At 44.5% G+C, this 13,828-nt stretch overlaps 1 protein-coding gene across 3 annotated transcripts in view; it reads left to right on the plus strand.

Moving 5' to 3' along the window:
• Nucleotides 1-3,551: 3,551 nt before the first annotated feature.
• FLI1 (Fli-1 proto-oncogene, ETS transcription factor) overlaps nucleotides 3,552-13,828 on the plus strand; it is an 89,067-nt gene continuing 78,790 nt past the window's right edge. Inside the window, exons 1-2 of one of the 3 annotated variants that reach the window (XM_035897465.1) lie at nucleotides 3,552-3,848; nucleotides 5,847-5,955. In XM_035897465.1, the coding sequence (XP_035753358.1) occupies nucleotides 5,890-5,955 (66 nt within the window). In that variant the 5' untranslated portion in view covers nucleotides 3,552-3,848; nucleotides 5,847-5,889. The remainder of the gene's footprint in view (nucleotides 3,849-5,846; nucleotides 5,956-13,828) is intronic. The other 2 variants (XM_035897466.1, XM_035897468.1) reach the window with 2 other exon arrangements.

Genomic DNA, 13,828 nt, shown 5'->3' on the forward strand with positions numbered 1-13,828 from the left:
TTTCAGTGGAATTCATCAAAGTGCTTTTAGTTACATTGACTAGTGAAAATGAAACAGCCTGTCTTCACTGAAATGGGTCTTTCTGATTTCTCTGAATGAAACCTTTTTGAGATGATCACTTCAGTTTTCCTTGAAGTAAACAGAGAAATTTCTTTTCATGCTGAAATTCTAAATTTGCCCTTCTTGTCAATGCTAAATGAAAATAAATTTTAACAGGTAGGAGTTTCCTGTAGAATTAATATTTTAATTTCAGCAATATGGTACTGTTATGACTAATGATAATTAAATTCAAGGGCTCCTTAGAGTTCCAGCCATGCACCGGTACCTATCGTATTAGATGTTGCTTAAAGATAGCACAGGAGAAAAAAAAAATTTGCAGCCACAGAGGGGTTCTTATCTCATCCAAAAACTCCCCAGCAGTACACCAGATGAAAAATCAGATTAACATCTCTCCATGGTAGTTCTCTGTTTCACCCTTTCTTTCTTGAGGGGGAAATTTATGAGGCTATTTTTATTCAGCTTCTTGGGCCTGTCTGTGAAATATGTTTGTACCAGCTAAAGCAAGTTCAAAGACACCATCCCTGCTCTGGGAACAGAAAGTGGGAAGGTGTGTTGAAGTCCTTCATGCCTGTGAGATTTTACCCCTCGGTCACAGATGGGTCTTCAAGCTTTCTGCCTCCCAAACACCCAAATTTGGCTGTCGTGGTGGCTGATTTCACTGGGCTGCTCAGACAGAGTCATCACCCCAAGCTTTGGCTGCTCTTCTTGACCATGGGCCCAGGCTACAAAGCGCCTTCAAATTTTGGACCAAGACCTGAAGGGAAAAGGGGGAAAAAACGTTGTTGTCATTATTTTCCCGTAGCATGTGGAAGTGATGGTGGCCAGTTAAAAATCATCACATTTTCCTCCTAGGAAAGGGAAACCGAAGCACAGAAGTGTGTGTGTGGTTACATGTCAAGCACTGGAACTCCTTTTGACTTCACGTACTTTCCCCTTATTCCTAATTAACGTGTTGAGGAATTTTAAAATGTAATAAACATTATTTCTAAACAACCAGAAAGTAAAGCTTGCTTATTTCTGGTTTGATGTAAACATTTATAGCACAGCTCCATCCTTAAACAGTTAATCTTATAGTGACCTATTAAAATAAAATGAATTGTGTTATAATTCATCCTAAAGCAACCTCAGGGTTAGTGTATCAGGTAACTCCTGCTTTTGCAGTCCTCATGACGTTTTTAATCAAATTCAGCTGTAATTGCTGGAGCATACACATGCCTCTTTTAATACTCTGCCTACATTTGGGACTCATATGAGTCTGTTTTCTCTTAACATATCTAATAAATAGAAAACATGAAAAGAGCACATTTTGCAGGACTCCGAGCTTTTCCACCGTTTCATTTGTTCTAGCAATTGTCCGACAGGCTTATGAGAATCGAGCACTTGTCAGGTTCCCCCCCCCCCCGCCTTGGATAAAATTCTTTGTGGGTTTTAAGTCACTGTTTGTGTTGCTAGCACCCTGTAAAGGGGGCATAGGCACAGGCGAGAGCAGCTGCCTCGGGAGCGAACTGGAAGCGCCTATGTGCGAGCGGGAGAGATTTCATAGGCGTCTTTAAAAAATCACTGCCAGTGATGAATGTTGAAATGTTGCTTACATGCAAGGCACCTAGGGTTTGTTGCTGAAAACTTGAAATGTCATGTCTGCTATTTGTATAAACAAAACTTCTGTAACTTTCTCTGCTCAGGAGTGTGCGTGTGGGGGTGATTTTTTTTTTTTTTTTTTTGTCTCCAATGCTACAGCTGTTTCCAATTTGCCAGCAATTTTCTTTTGGGCTAGTAAAGCTCCCAAGATGACTGCAACTAGCCACATGGGTTTCTTGACTCGACTGTGGGGTTTGGTTACAAGGGGTAGCAAACCCAGCTCAGGATTCAGGGCAAGCGTTTCCCCTGAACTTGTAAGTGTTTTATGTCCGAAGTTTTTGTTAACGCCAAGCTTTAAAGTTTATTTCATTGCGGCTTATTAGGTGAGTGTGCTCAGTGGTCCCTGTCAGAGCAAGGCTGAGGTTCTGGGCACATTTGCTTAAAAAATAAAGGAAACTCATGGGGAAAACGCACGGGGCAGAGATGCAAACGCCTGTTATCTGCCCCCCAATGAAAGTAAGAGGCAAAGGGGTTTGTTTACACAATAGCAAGCCCTTGGGGTTCCTCTTCAGCTACGCGTTTTGTGTAATTCACACGTGGAAACGTGAGAAAAGAATGAAAAATGACTTTGAAATGTGAGCTGATTCAGCCACTAGCTAGCTCGGTCGTGAGTGTGCAGGAAGAGTTGTTCACATCCCCACAGAATAATGAGATTAAGGCTTGCAAATGGCATTTTAAACTCCGATGCGTGTGATTTTTTGAAAGCCATTTAAAAATTACAACGCTGATTAATTTTTTTTTTCGATCCCCTTTCTCTCCTATCGCTTTGATTTTTCCTTCCATCGGAAGTTATCTGCTCCCTAAAATCCCCATCGCTTTACCTCGCCTGGGAAACTGCTTCTTTTAACACAAACAACAACAACAATTATAATAATAACAAAGAATCCAAGGAATTTCTATATTAAAAAGTGGCTCTGGCGAGGTCCCTGGTCACTGGGTACAGGTCTGAGTCTGTTTTCCTTGGAAATTGGGAGGAATGCTAAACGCCTCGTCTACCAGAGAGTAAATTGTGTGCGGAGCTCTAGGCACGGCTCCCAAGTTGCCCTTTCACCCCTTCACTTTATATGTTCCTCTTATTAAGGAGAAAAATGTTTCAATATGTTGGAATTTGGGGCAAAGCCGGGAAGGAGAGAAAGAGAAGAGAGAGTGGAAGGACATTTTCCAAATAGTTTTGGTAACCCTTCTGAGGGTTACATTTAAAATTGATGTCGTACTAAAATCCCTAGAAATTTCTTCCCCAGGTTCGTGCAAAATAATTATCTGCGAACCCTTCTGAGATGACAATATGCACCAGAAACGTGACCCCGTAGGGGGGAAAAAAAATTTCCCTGCAGTGAAGATGTGTTTCCTTTCCCTCCCTAAATGCGTTACTATTTGATAGGGTATTATTAAATAGCTAAGAGGATCTGGAGGTTTCGGCTTGCAGAGAGAAAAGCTGAATTCTTCATCCAGTAGAGAGAATAGTTTCGAGAGGATTTCATCTCCTTTTTCCAGCCGTGTGCATCTGCAGCGTCGGCTGTCGTGATTTCAGTTCTGCTTCAGGGGGAAATGGGTTAACTCTTTTCAAGGTAAGAGTCAGGAAAAAAAGCTCAAAGTAAGGAACGATGGTTTAAAAACGGATATTTGAAACTTCCTTATTTAAAAAGGGGATTTAAAGTAGCACTTGAGCTCCACTCAGCGTCTCTTTTCGGCTTGACTCCTCAGCGGTATTTTTTTAAGAAAGTTGTGAATTTTTTTTTTTTTTTTTTTTTCTTCTTTAAAGTTGCGAGTAGCGCCAGGCGGGCTCATTGGGCGAGGATGTCACATAGCCGTGATTAATCTGAGGGAACAGCTGAAATATTGATAAGGGGGAAAACGGAAATCAAATGAAAAGTAGAGGGCATAGAAGAGAGGGAAAGGAAAGCACGTCCCGGAGCTGCGAGCATTACAGAAGCCCCCTGAGGAAATGCCTGGTTGATGCAGCCTGTCTGGATGGGCTGGGAATTTTAACTTCAGCGCTGCTTTGGATCTACCAAGTTTAATCTTTCTCCTCTTTGCAAAACTGCAGCGGCAGGGTAGTAATCCAGAACTGGTGGGGAGTTTTATTTTTGGTCTCAACCTGGATCTTTACAAACTGGTCTGCCACTGGTTGAGGGGAAAGGGTATAAAAGGTGAGTCATTTAAATAATAGTAATAAGGATAAGCAAGAGGCGAATCTAAAAGTAGTTTAAGAGGCCCTTTTATATTGCGACGGATGCTGGCAGGGCAATCCGATTGATAAATAATCCACAGCAGACTTCTTAGACTGGCTCCAAATATGCAGATGTATTTATTTATATGAACACGCGTAATTATAAGAGGGAGGTAAGCGGGGGTTGGGGGAGCGCTAATTAGGGGTAAAGAGGGGAGCAGGGGAAACTGATATGTGAATCCTTGACCCTAGAAAATTTACCGGCTAAGCAAAATTACCTTGTCCCTCAACTCTGCCTACCCCCACCCCCCGTCGCAAGTTCAGAAGCAAAAGAAACTGGAATGTGTTAGGAGGGAGGACGACAGAAAAAAAGAATTGTACTTATCAGAAACACATTGTCGATTTTAGAATCAGTTGCCCTTCTGTGCCAGCTGGCCGCGTAATAAATGCTTTAAAAATCAATAAAAGGGGGGGTTACGTGCAGATAGCGAACTTTTATTTTCCAGAGTTGTTGGGCTGTGGGGTTTTTGCTTTCTTTCTCTATTTTTTTTTTTTTTTTTTAATCAGCAGATGTTTCAAAGCAAGCCGGTGGCGCTGGCTTTGCGGGCACGGAGGTGTTTCCCTGGCTGTTTGGCATTGCTGGGGGCGAGCCGAACCCTTCGCCGGGGCTTCCACCGGCGGGGTGGCAGCTTGGGGAGCAAATTAGGGAGCATTAATCAAACGAAGGTTATTTCGTGATTAACCAGCGGTGTCTGGGTTGTGTTAGATCTGGGCAAACCGAACTAGCAGCAAAGTCAGGACCCCACAGCTTTTATTAAGAGCTTACAAAAAAACCCACCCCAAATCAACCCAACCCAGGAGTATTAACCGCTTGTGTTGCAAGTCTTTATGCATGTTCCTGATTCTGTAGTATAATTTTTCTGTAATAAATTCTGGGTAAATTTCTGACTCTTCCCTTCCCACCCCGGGAAAATGGGACCGTCAGCTCAGCAGCATTTAGGAGCTCCGCGCTAAGGGCGGGGGGTGGTGGGGGGGGTCGTGTTCCTTAACGATGCACTAATTACAGTAAGCTAATCGCTTTCTGGCGCTTTCCAGGGGGACTAAGGTCCTGAGAGGAGCGGGTAGAAGAAATAGTTGTCGGATATTTTAGGTGCTGCAGATTTATTTTCACACACACCATTATTTTTTTCACGATCGTTGTTAATCTCTGCATCTCTGTAGCGATGACTTAGAGGGGGGAGGGGAAAAAAAAAAAAAAGCCTTGTTCACCGGGAGATCATCAAGTCTTAGAAATACAGAAAAACAGATGCAGAGCATTGATGCAAGCGGGAGATAAAGCACTGGCTGAGCAACGGCACTATCCGAAATAGAGGGGCTGAGATTGACAACCCGGGGGGGGAGGGAGGGGGGTTGCTATTTGAAATGATGCTTCCGTTCGCTATTTTCATTTTTAATTTATTGTTTAATTATTATTGGTGAGAAAGGTTCTTTAAATCAATAGAGGACGGCAGGCTAATGGCTCGGCATGGTTTCAATGAGTCACGAAGGCAACTGCCCTTCATTTAGCCAAGTGAAACCCTTGGATACAAGTCAATAGGGTTAACTAGTCTCGACATGAAAACATGAGTATTTCAGCTGGCTTTTAATTGTTGGCTAAGAAATTCAGTTAATCAAACGTCAAACATTTCCCTCTGCTCTCGTCAAAAGTGAAGAAGGCTCTTTTCCTGGGGGGGGAGGGGAAATCCAAAAACAAAACCAAACTGTTGTTAAAGCATAGAAATAAACCCCTGCTTTATGAAGTCCCGTCTATTACCTGATTTTTAGCTACCGTGGGGGACGTTTTTCTGTGTCTTTTACAAGGTACATTTAAATGCTTGATCATTTATCTTTAAATTTTATTACTAATCTTACTTTTCAAGCAATGCTTTGTTTCTTTACTTTTCTATATACAATTTGACTTTTTTTTTTTTAATTTCAGGTCAATCTTAGGACCTTTAAATATATCTATTAAACAAGTAAGGATGTTTCAGACTGTACCAGACACTTCGTCTTACGTCAAGGTAAGACATGACAGCATCTTTAAACAGGTAATGTCAAAAATTACAATCCTCCAAAATTCACAATCATTTGTATTAGTTGAAAAAATCTCATTCCCATTCTCACTGAACTTAGCAGGAAAAAAAAAAAAAAATCCCTCTGCCTTCGGTGGGAGAGGGGTTAGAGTCTTAAGGTTCATAGTTATCGTTCTGGAAATACGCAGGGTTGTATCATCAGGGACCAACAAGATGTTGAAGTGGTCTTGTCTTTTATAATGCGTTGATGCTTGGTTTGATGGGTTATACTATAACCAGTATTACAGCGAGGGTGTCCTGAATTACATTATAGTAGTGGTTTGTTGCTCTGAAACCAATATGATAGTGGTGGTGTGCTACCCATGTTATATCATAGTGGTTTCTTAAATTGGCTTCCAATTTTCTGATTTCCTAGATACCATTTAGTCTTGAACCAGAGCTAAATTTCATTTAACATCTCTCTACTTCTCTGCTGTGCCAACTACTGAATTCAATATGCAAGATGATATGTGAAGTTATGGGTTTTTTGCAAGGTACATTTCAAAATGGATTTAGAGGGGAAAAATATTTAAGGAGTTAACCCAAAACATCCCTTTCAGTTACTGAAGAAATGGATTGTTACACCAGACAACCCTGTCTAGTACTGGGATTTCTTTCACAGTGTTACTTATGGTTTTCCTTGAGCAATGCTTCTATAGAATTTAGTTGGCAAACTGACTTCAGTTAGGTTTACTGATAATGGCTAATACCAGACACTACTACATCTTGCACTCTAAATAGTTGTTTGTGTCTTTTTTTTTAGTAAAAAAATGTACCTTAGAATGTATTTTGATGGGCCACTTTTGCCCTTCATAAGTTTAAAACAAATACCAAAGAAGGGTTGGCACAGCCTTGTCCCTTTATAACTCAATTGAGTACTATATTATATTTGACATCATATAGGTTTTTTTCCACAACAGTTCCCAAGAATGTAAATAAACCAAGCCTGGGACATCTGGGTTACACGTTTAAGGCAAACCCTGCATGCAACAGCACTTAGGGAAAATCTAAAACACAAGCCTCTTCTCTCCCAGGCTGAAGAAACACAGAAGGGTGTTAACTAGAGCTGGGTGGATAATTTGTAATGAATAATTTATTACAGGAATTTCGCCTCTCTCTCCCCCCCCTTAGTCAACAATCTATGTGCCAATTGTGATTTTCATGTACACACACATTATTGGAAATTATTCACAGAATGACTTCTGGATATAATCCCTAGGCTATGGCTCATTTTGCAGGCGGTTTGTTAAGAGTATTAGTATTTGAAATGTGAGGTTGGTGGGATGCCTCTCGGGTCATGTGGCGTTACTTGTATTCCCTGATTGGGTGAACTTGTGCAGCTCCCTGGACCAGGTTTCTAGAGCAAATCTGACCGGGAATGGTCAAGATTCCACATTCAGTTGATATACCCCAAAATCACACTCGTAGCTCAATCTTTCAGGGAATGTTGGTGATTTAATTTTGCTTATTAAATTTGTATAGCTTTGGACCAGATTCTGTAAGAGTAGAAACTCCATGGAAAACAAATTAAATTCAAGTCTCACGAAAGCAAATTCAGTCCCTGTTCAAGTAAAGAAATGCATAACACAGTCTGTGGCCAGCTTTAGCATTGGTTTCTCTTTGGAGGTCCTGTATGTGGGAAATGATCTGAGACGTGTTCTGTTTACAATGAAGAGATGAAGGCCCTTTGACATCCTATATTATGGTATCATTGCCTTTTGTTGCGAGGCTAGATCCAGCTGCCGCCCCAGTTAGTAGCAAAATTCCTTTTGAATTAAGTGGAACCAAGATCCAGGCCTAAATAATTTAACATTCCAGCAGGATTGAGTGAGTCTGTCCGTAACTGTGTCGGGATAGCCTTCTCATTAAGTACAATCCTGCAGGCAAAGTGCTTGGACAAAGTTCTCTTCACATAAGCATGTGTTTTATCCACCAGGAAGAACTCCTCAGGCTGGACTTATATCCAGTGTTTCAGCAGTGGAGGGATAACTGAGCTGTGTGATGCTGAACTCTCTGTCTTTTATTATAACCCTGCATCATCAGCTGCGGTTATTTTGGGCGAGGACCTTGTCTTTGGTTTTTTGTCTGTAAAACTTCGTTCGCACCAATGTCATTGGGGAAATGACTTGTTCCTGTGCTTAAAAAACTCACTGGGATTTCAACAGAAGCCTCTTGGGACTGATCCAAAGTCCTGGGAAGACAAAGGGAATATCTCCCATTGACTCTTAAAAGTTTTATGTTGGGCAGTTCGGTATCAATGGCGTAAAACGGGTAGCTCATTCAGATTAGCAGGGCTCTTCTTAAAAGTAGGAACATGCTTAAATTCAGGAGGATCAGAGCCTTAAACACACAGGTCAGGTCAGTCTCTGGCCCCTCTGAGTTTGGTGACAGTTCCCACCGATTCAAATGCACCCAGGGCCAGCAGAGAGGTTCTGACTGTGGCTGGCTTATTTCTAGAAGAGGTGGGGCTGACTAACTATCTAGGAAGCGTGGGTATGGAGCCAAGCCCTGCTGGGGTGGGCTCGGTGCTCCTCAGCAAGACACGTCAACTCTCTGTTCCTCCATTTCTCCATCTTTTAAAGAGTGGATGAAAGTGCTGCGTAAGAACAAGGCACTGTTCAGATTTAGACAGCACCTGTCTTCTCTTTCCTGCTTCCCCACATTGACCTTTGAGGACTTCCCAAATTGTGTGAGCGAGAAGTTTGAAAAGCAGGAGGTTGAGTTCCAACTTCTCTCTCTTCCCAGGTCTTTTTTATTAGTAGTATTTTCTTTTATGTAATTTTTTTTATTATTTTCTTTCATGTCATTCCTTCTCCAGAAAAAACTTACTTGATTGTCTTGTGGGAGGAAGAAGTATTTTATTTATTTATTACTTTCATGGAATCTCAGCTGGTGGTGTGTACAGTACCCCCATGACAGCAGCAAAAGCAAGATTGGGATCAATGTCTTCTATAAATCCTCTTCAACAAATGCATCATGCATATAAGTTTTATGCTTGTTCTATGCCTTGCGCACAAGAATGCCTCGTCTCTATGCTGTAACCGAGGGGATTGCTCGCAGGGTGTTCCACAGGAGCTCCCAGGAGGAACAAATTTGCTGTCATACCCCTGGGGTACAAAATAGCTGATGACCACCTTTGGGCCACGCTGGTTTTCTTGCCGTGCCTTTCAAAATGCAAAAGGGCTGGAGGAGGAAGAGGAAGATTTCATTTTTTAAAAAGGTTTGTTTTAACAAGGCTGGTTTATGTTGCGTCATACTAGCAAAGTTCAGCTTCTCGGTGTTGTAACCTTGGTTTACATCACAACCGCACAGGACGTATGGACCTGTATCTAAAGCACTGTTAAAGGATCCTGTACAACCTCCTTGACAGGGCTACCCATTCTCCTCTCATGCACACTTCTTGTATGGGCCTTAACGCGATAGAGGGGTAGGAAATCATAAATATAAAACCCAATTTGATCCTTACTGGTTTATTCCGCATAACTAATAAAATATTTCTATTCATCATACCATTACGGTACTTACTGAGCTGCAAGTACTTAATAATTTACAGTATATCAGTGGGTGCTAATCTCATCTAAAGATGAGTATTTTACTTTAGAGGATGAAACATGTAATATAACGGAGGAAATTAAACTTTAAAAGACAGCACTGGAATCCTGACTGTAGGGATATGGAAAGAATTAGGGCTATAAGCAAAGAAACGTGACCTCTAGAATACTGAATTTTTAGTTGTTACCAATGCCACAAGCTACTCCGGACCACAACAGTTTTCGACCCCCTTCTGCGCTGCCAGTTGGTGGTTTAATAATGTGTATGAAGGCAGTACAAGGATAATTGGGAGCGGGGGGGGATTCACCCGCGCTTTTCTTGCGCCCTTCGGCGACATCCAAACGCTCATGTCCTCTCCTATCACCCCCCTCCTCGCACAGAGAGTCATTGCTTCTGCTTTTCCGTTCCCCCAGCTTGTAAACGCAGCTCCTGCCCTGCCCAGGGCAGCGCCTGGAGCTCCCGGGGCTCTGCGGAGGATCCCGGGGCCGGGGCGAGCTTCCCTGCTCCCGGAGCCCCTTTTCCAGGTGCCGGCCCCGCCAGCGTGAGGCGAGACCCGCGGGGTGAAATCCCTTGGCCCTCTGCAAGGAGAAGAAGCCAAAGGAGAGGGCGGTAACGCTCCCCATCACTCAGGAGCGGGCAGCACCCCTGCTTTTCCCCTCCTTTCCTCTGGCCAGGCGCTGGGGATGATATTTAAAATAGTGCCCCGGTGGGGGATATTTAAGGCAGTTCCCCAGAAGCAGCTCAGGTGAGGCGCTGGGACGCCTTGGACCCGCGCAGACCCGGGGTTCTTGGAGGAGGCAGAAGTCCCTGCTCCGACCCGCTGGGGAGTTTTGGGGAACACCCCCAAAGCAACTGCATGTTCCTCTCTGCGAGCTTGTGCGGAAAATGGTCTCCAGCCCTTTGAACAGGCTTTCCTCCAGGGAGCAGCCACCGTGCGAGCACGGGACCTCTCGCTTTAAAAATGGATTTCATGCAGCCATAACGTTTGTGGTACCGTACAAAGAAGCATATTCATGGAGCAAAATAGTCTGGGTGGCTGGAAACAATATTTGGTTTGTTCTTGCTTTCACTCTGCCTGGAAAGTTTACAGAATCCCTAAAGAGAGAGGGGATTAAATTTTTTTTTTTAAGGACAAAACAGTGAGATTTTCTTTGGAGTGGGCGATACGAAGGCTACTGAGAAGCTCTGACACGGACACCTTATCTTGCCCGCTGAACAGTAGCAGCCAGAGGCTGCTCGGGGCCAAGTCGCAAGGAAAAGAATATCCCGTTATTTCATTTTTTGGGGGGGTTGTTTTAACAACAGAAATCTCGCAGCGGAGGTGGTGCCCGGTGACTCATCCGCGGGGAAGGGGAAGGGGCTGCGGGGGGACCTGTGCGCCGGGCATCCCGCAGGTGCGCCGGGATGCGCGGATGCTGGGAGGGCGGGCGGGGGGGGCGGCTGGCGTCCCGCAGAATTCCAGTTCCTCCCGCCCGGGCTCGGGAGGATGGGACCAGGCACCCATGCGCAGGTGGGAGCTGCAGCAGCTTTGTCGGCAAGGGTAAAGTGGGCAGAACCTGCCGTGAGCTTTTACGTCATTCTCACGTTTCGTGATGATGAATCTACGTATACGCCGAATCGTTCTCCCTTTTTTTGACGCTCGTTTCTTGAGGCTGAAACGCTGCGAAGTTGTTAGGCTTTAGCAAGTCGCTGATTAATGCTTTATGACAACTTGCTGCTTAAGGATTTGGTTTTTGTTTGCACCTACCTCTCTGTTTGAAATAGAAAAATCCCTTTCCCGGTGTCCAGCGAATCTCGCCTGACTTTTTTTTTTTTTTTTTTCTTTTTTTTCCCCGTGCTCGACCCCAGCACTGCGTGGGGAAGGGCTGACATTGTTTCTCCCCCCCTTTACCTTCAAGACAGGGCTTGAATTTAGGGGGAAAAGGTGGGAGAAAGGTTGCTTCTCTCCTGGCAGTGTAGCATGTTGGAGCTTTCTAAAATAAACCGGGTTCTCGGGTGCAAGGGACAAGTTTTACAGTGTCTCCCATCATTAGACAAGGAGTATTCAAGCAATCCACCCCCCTCCCCAACTCTACGCCTTCCTAACGGCTCCATTCTTTCCCAATTTACAGAAAAACGCCCCCCCACCAAAATGCTGGACCCAGGGAATTTTGTATTCCAGCCTCTCCTATGCTCTCCCAGCCCTGTGTTTAGAAAGAAAGGAGGTGCGGAGGGAAAGGGGAGCAAAGAGGGAAGAAAAAGAAAGTGAATGCTAAGGGGGAAAAATGCTTTAAATCTTTCCTGCAAATCTCCAAATATATGAAGTCTGAGGGAACAAATTCAAAGCAGGCACGGACGCCTGAAGAGAAGTTAGAGAGAAATATTCTGTTCCATTCAAGCGCATCAAGGGTCTAGCTGAAGTCTTGTTTGGCTAAGGTCAGACGAGACTGGGTTCTCCAATAAAAATAAATCTCAAATTAATTATGGCCTCAAGCGAGGGGCCAGACGTTTGGAGCTAGTGCACTGCAGTCTGTTTTTTTGGCCTTCAGTATTTTTGTTTTTTTGTGCCTTAGCTTTTCAATAATTGCGGGATGGGGGAGGAAGGGAGGGCGGGGGCTGTTTTATTGGGACATGGAGCTCAAATAAAACCAGCCAGGACACCGCTTACCCCACTCTTCGCCTAATTGCGATGCAGCTTCAAAGCTACTGCATCTTCTCCACACCGCTTTTAAGACATCACGTTTTACTTAGTACCGATTAACAGTGAATAACCTCCCGGCTTCAAGCTCCCAAATCCCATGGGCTGTTCCTGTAGACCAAGAGGTAGGAGGGACCCCATCCTTCGGGTGTGGGGCTGGAAAACGCCACTGATTGCTTTTCAGTCCTGTAGCTGAAAAGCAGAGCTTTGCCCAATTAGTCTAGTTTAGAGTTGGTATTCGTTTCTGGGGATCAAATCCCAGGGCTGTAGTTTGGGCTTTTTGCTTGTGAGGACGTGGGTTTAGAAAATAAACAAAACACGTTGCGTTTTTCATTCTGCAACCGAGTCGGTGCCAGAGGAAACTCAGACCCGGAAAGTTTAAACATTGGCTGAAGTTGGTGGCGATGTTCCCTCTGGTAAAGGCTGGAGCAGAACAGACCCTGGCCTTCTGCAAATACAGCTGCGGGCAAAGAATGAGAGTAAATATTATAAATACGTTTGCAGAGGGTCGTCGCTATCGGAAGTTTTATATATATGTAATGTATACACGCGCCACACCTAGCACAAGGTATGTAAATACACGCAGAGAGAAAGGTAGTTAAAAAAAAAAAGAGGGCACTTTGTCACGGTTAGGGGGTAATTAGCGGGAAATAAGCCACTTTCTAGCGACAAAGTCAGAGGGGGGGCTGCTGGTTCCTGGGGCTCCCCTCCCCGACTGGCGGCGTTGGTTCAAAGTGGCGGTCCCGGGCTGGGGGCTAACGAGAGCCCGGCCGATGCTGAGCGGGTCCGAGGGGGCGAATTAAGCCAAGCCCCTCTCCCACCCGCCTCAAAGGCTGCAAACCTGGTTACAAACCTGCGGCCGAGGCCCGGGAAGGTTCTCATTCTGTTTATTCCTAGCGAATAACTAGAGGGTTTTAATTATGAAGTGATGACCGCGTGAATTACAGAGAATCCATAGCTTTGAGGTTATGCAGTCCCGCGGAGGACTGGCACTGAACTAGACCGAGGGGTTAACTCCTTTGATACGGGACGTGAAATGGTCCTGGGCCAAAGCCCCCCCCCCCCCCCCAGCCCGTCCCTTTTTCACTCCGGCCAAACCCGGCGTTTTCACCTTCTCCGTGTGAGGCTGCAGTCGGTGTAACCCAATTATAAGGACGAAGAGAGGAGGCGGGGACATGCCAAGCTCTTGAGATCAATATTGAACTAATTAAAAACTTGGCTCGAGGATTTCGTTTCATTCATAAGCGGAGTGAAAAAAAAAAATAATAATTGAGGAGTAACCGATTTCTACCAGCCTGTCCCAATGTAAGCATCCGAAATCTTCCGTGGTTGCCAAGATCAAATGATTTTCCAGATGTCTGGTGGTAACCACATTAAACAGATCATAATTCCTTTACTGTCCATACATATGCATCCGAAAGCTGAGCATCAGATTAAAAATTGCGGCCGTCGAGCGGCAGCGTGCCCGGGGCTGGCTTTGCCTCCCCTGCCCGGTTTCGCTCCCCTCCTCTCCAACAGTTAACACCCCGAGGCACTGAACAATCACCTAGGGTGATTCAGAGCTTGGCCCACGGAGCTTATGAATATTCCAGCCTTTTCCAAACAGTTTCAGAAAACTTC

This window comes from Egretta garzetta, unplaced genomic scaffold (assembly GCF_000687185.1).
Source record: "Egretta garzetta isolate BGI_Z169 unplaced genomic scaffold, ASM68718v1 scaffold207, whole genome shotgun sequence".
In the NCBI taxonomy this organism is placed as follows: Eukaryota; Metazoa; Chordata; class Aves; order Pelecaniformes; family Ardeidae; genus Egretta; species Egretta garzetta.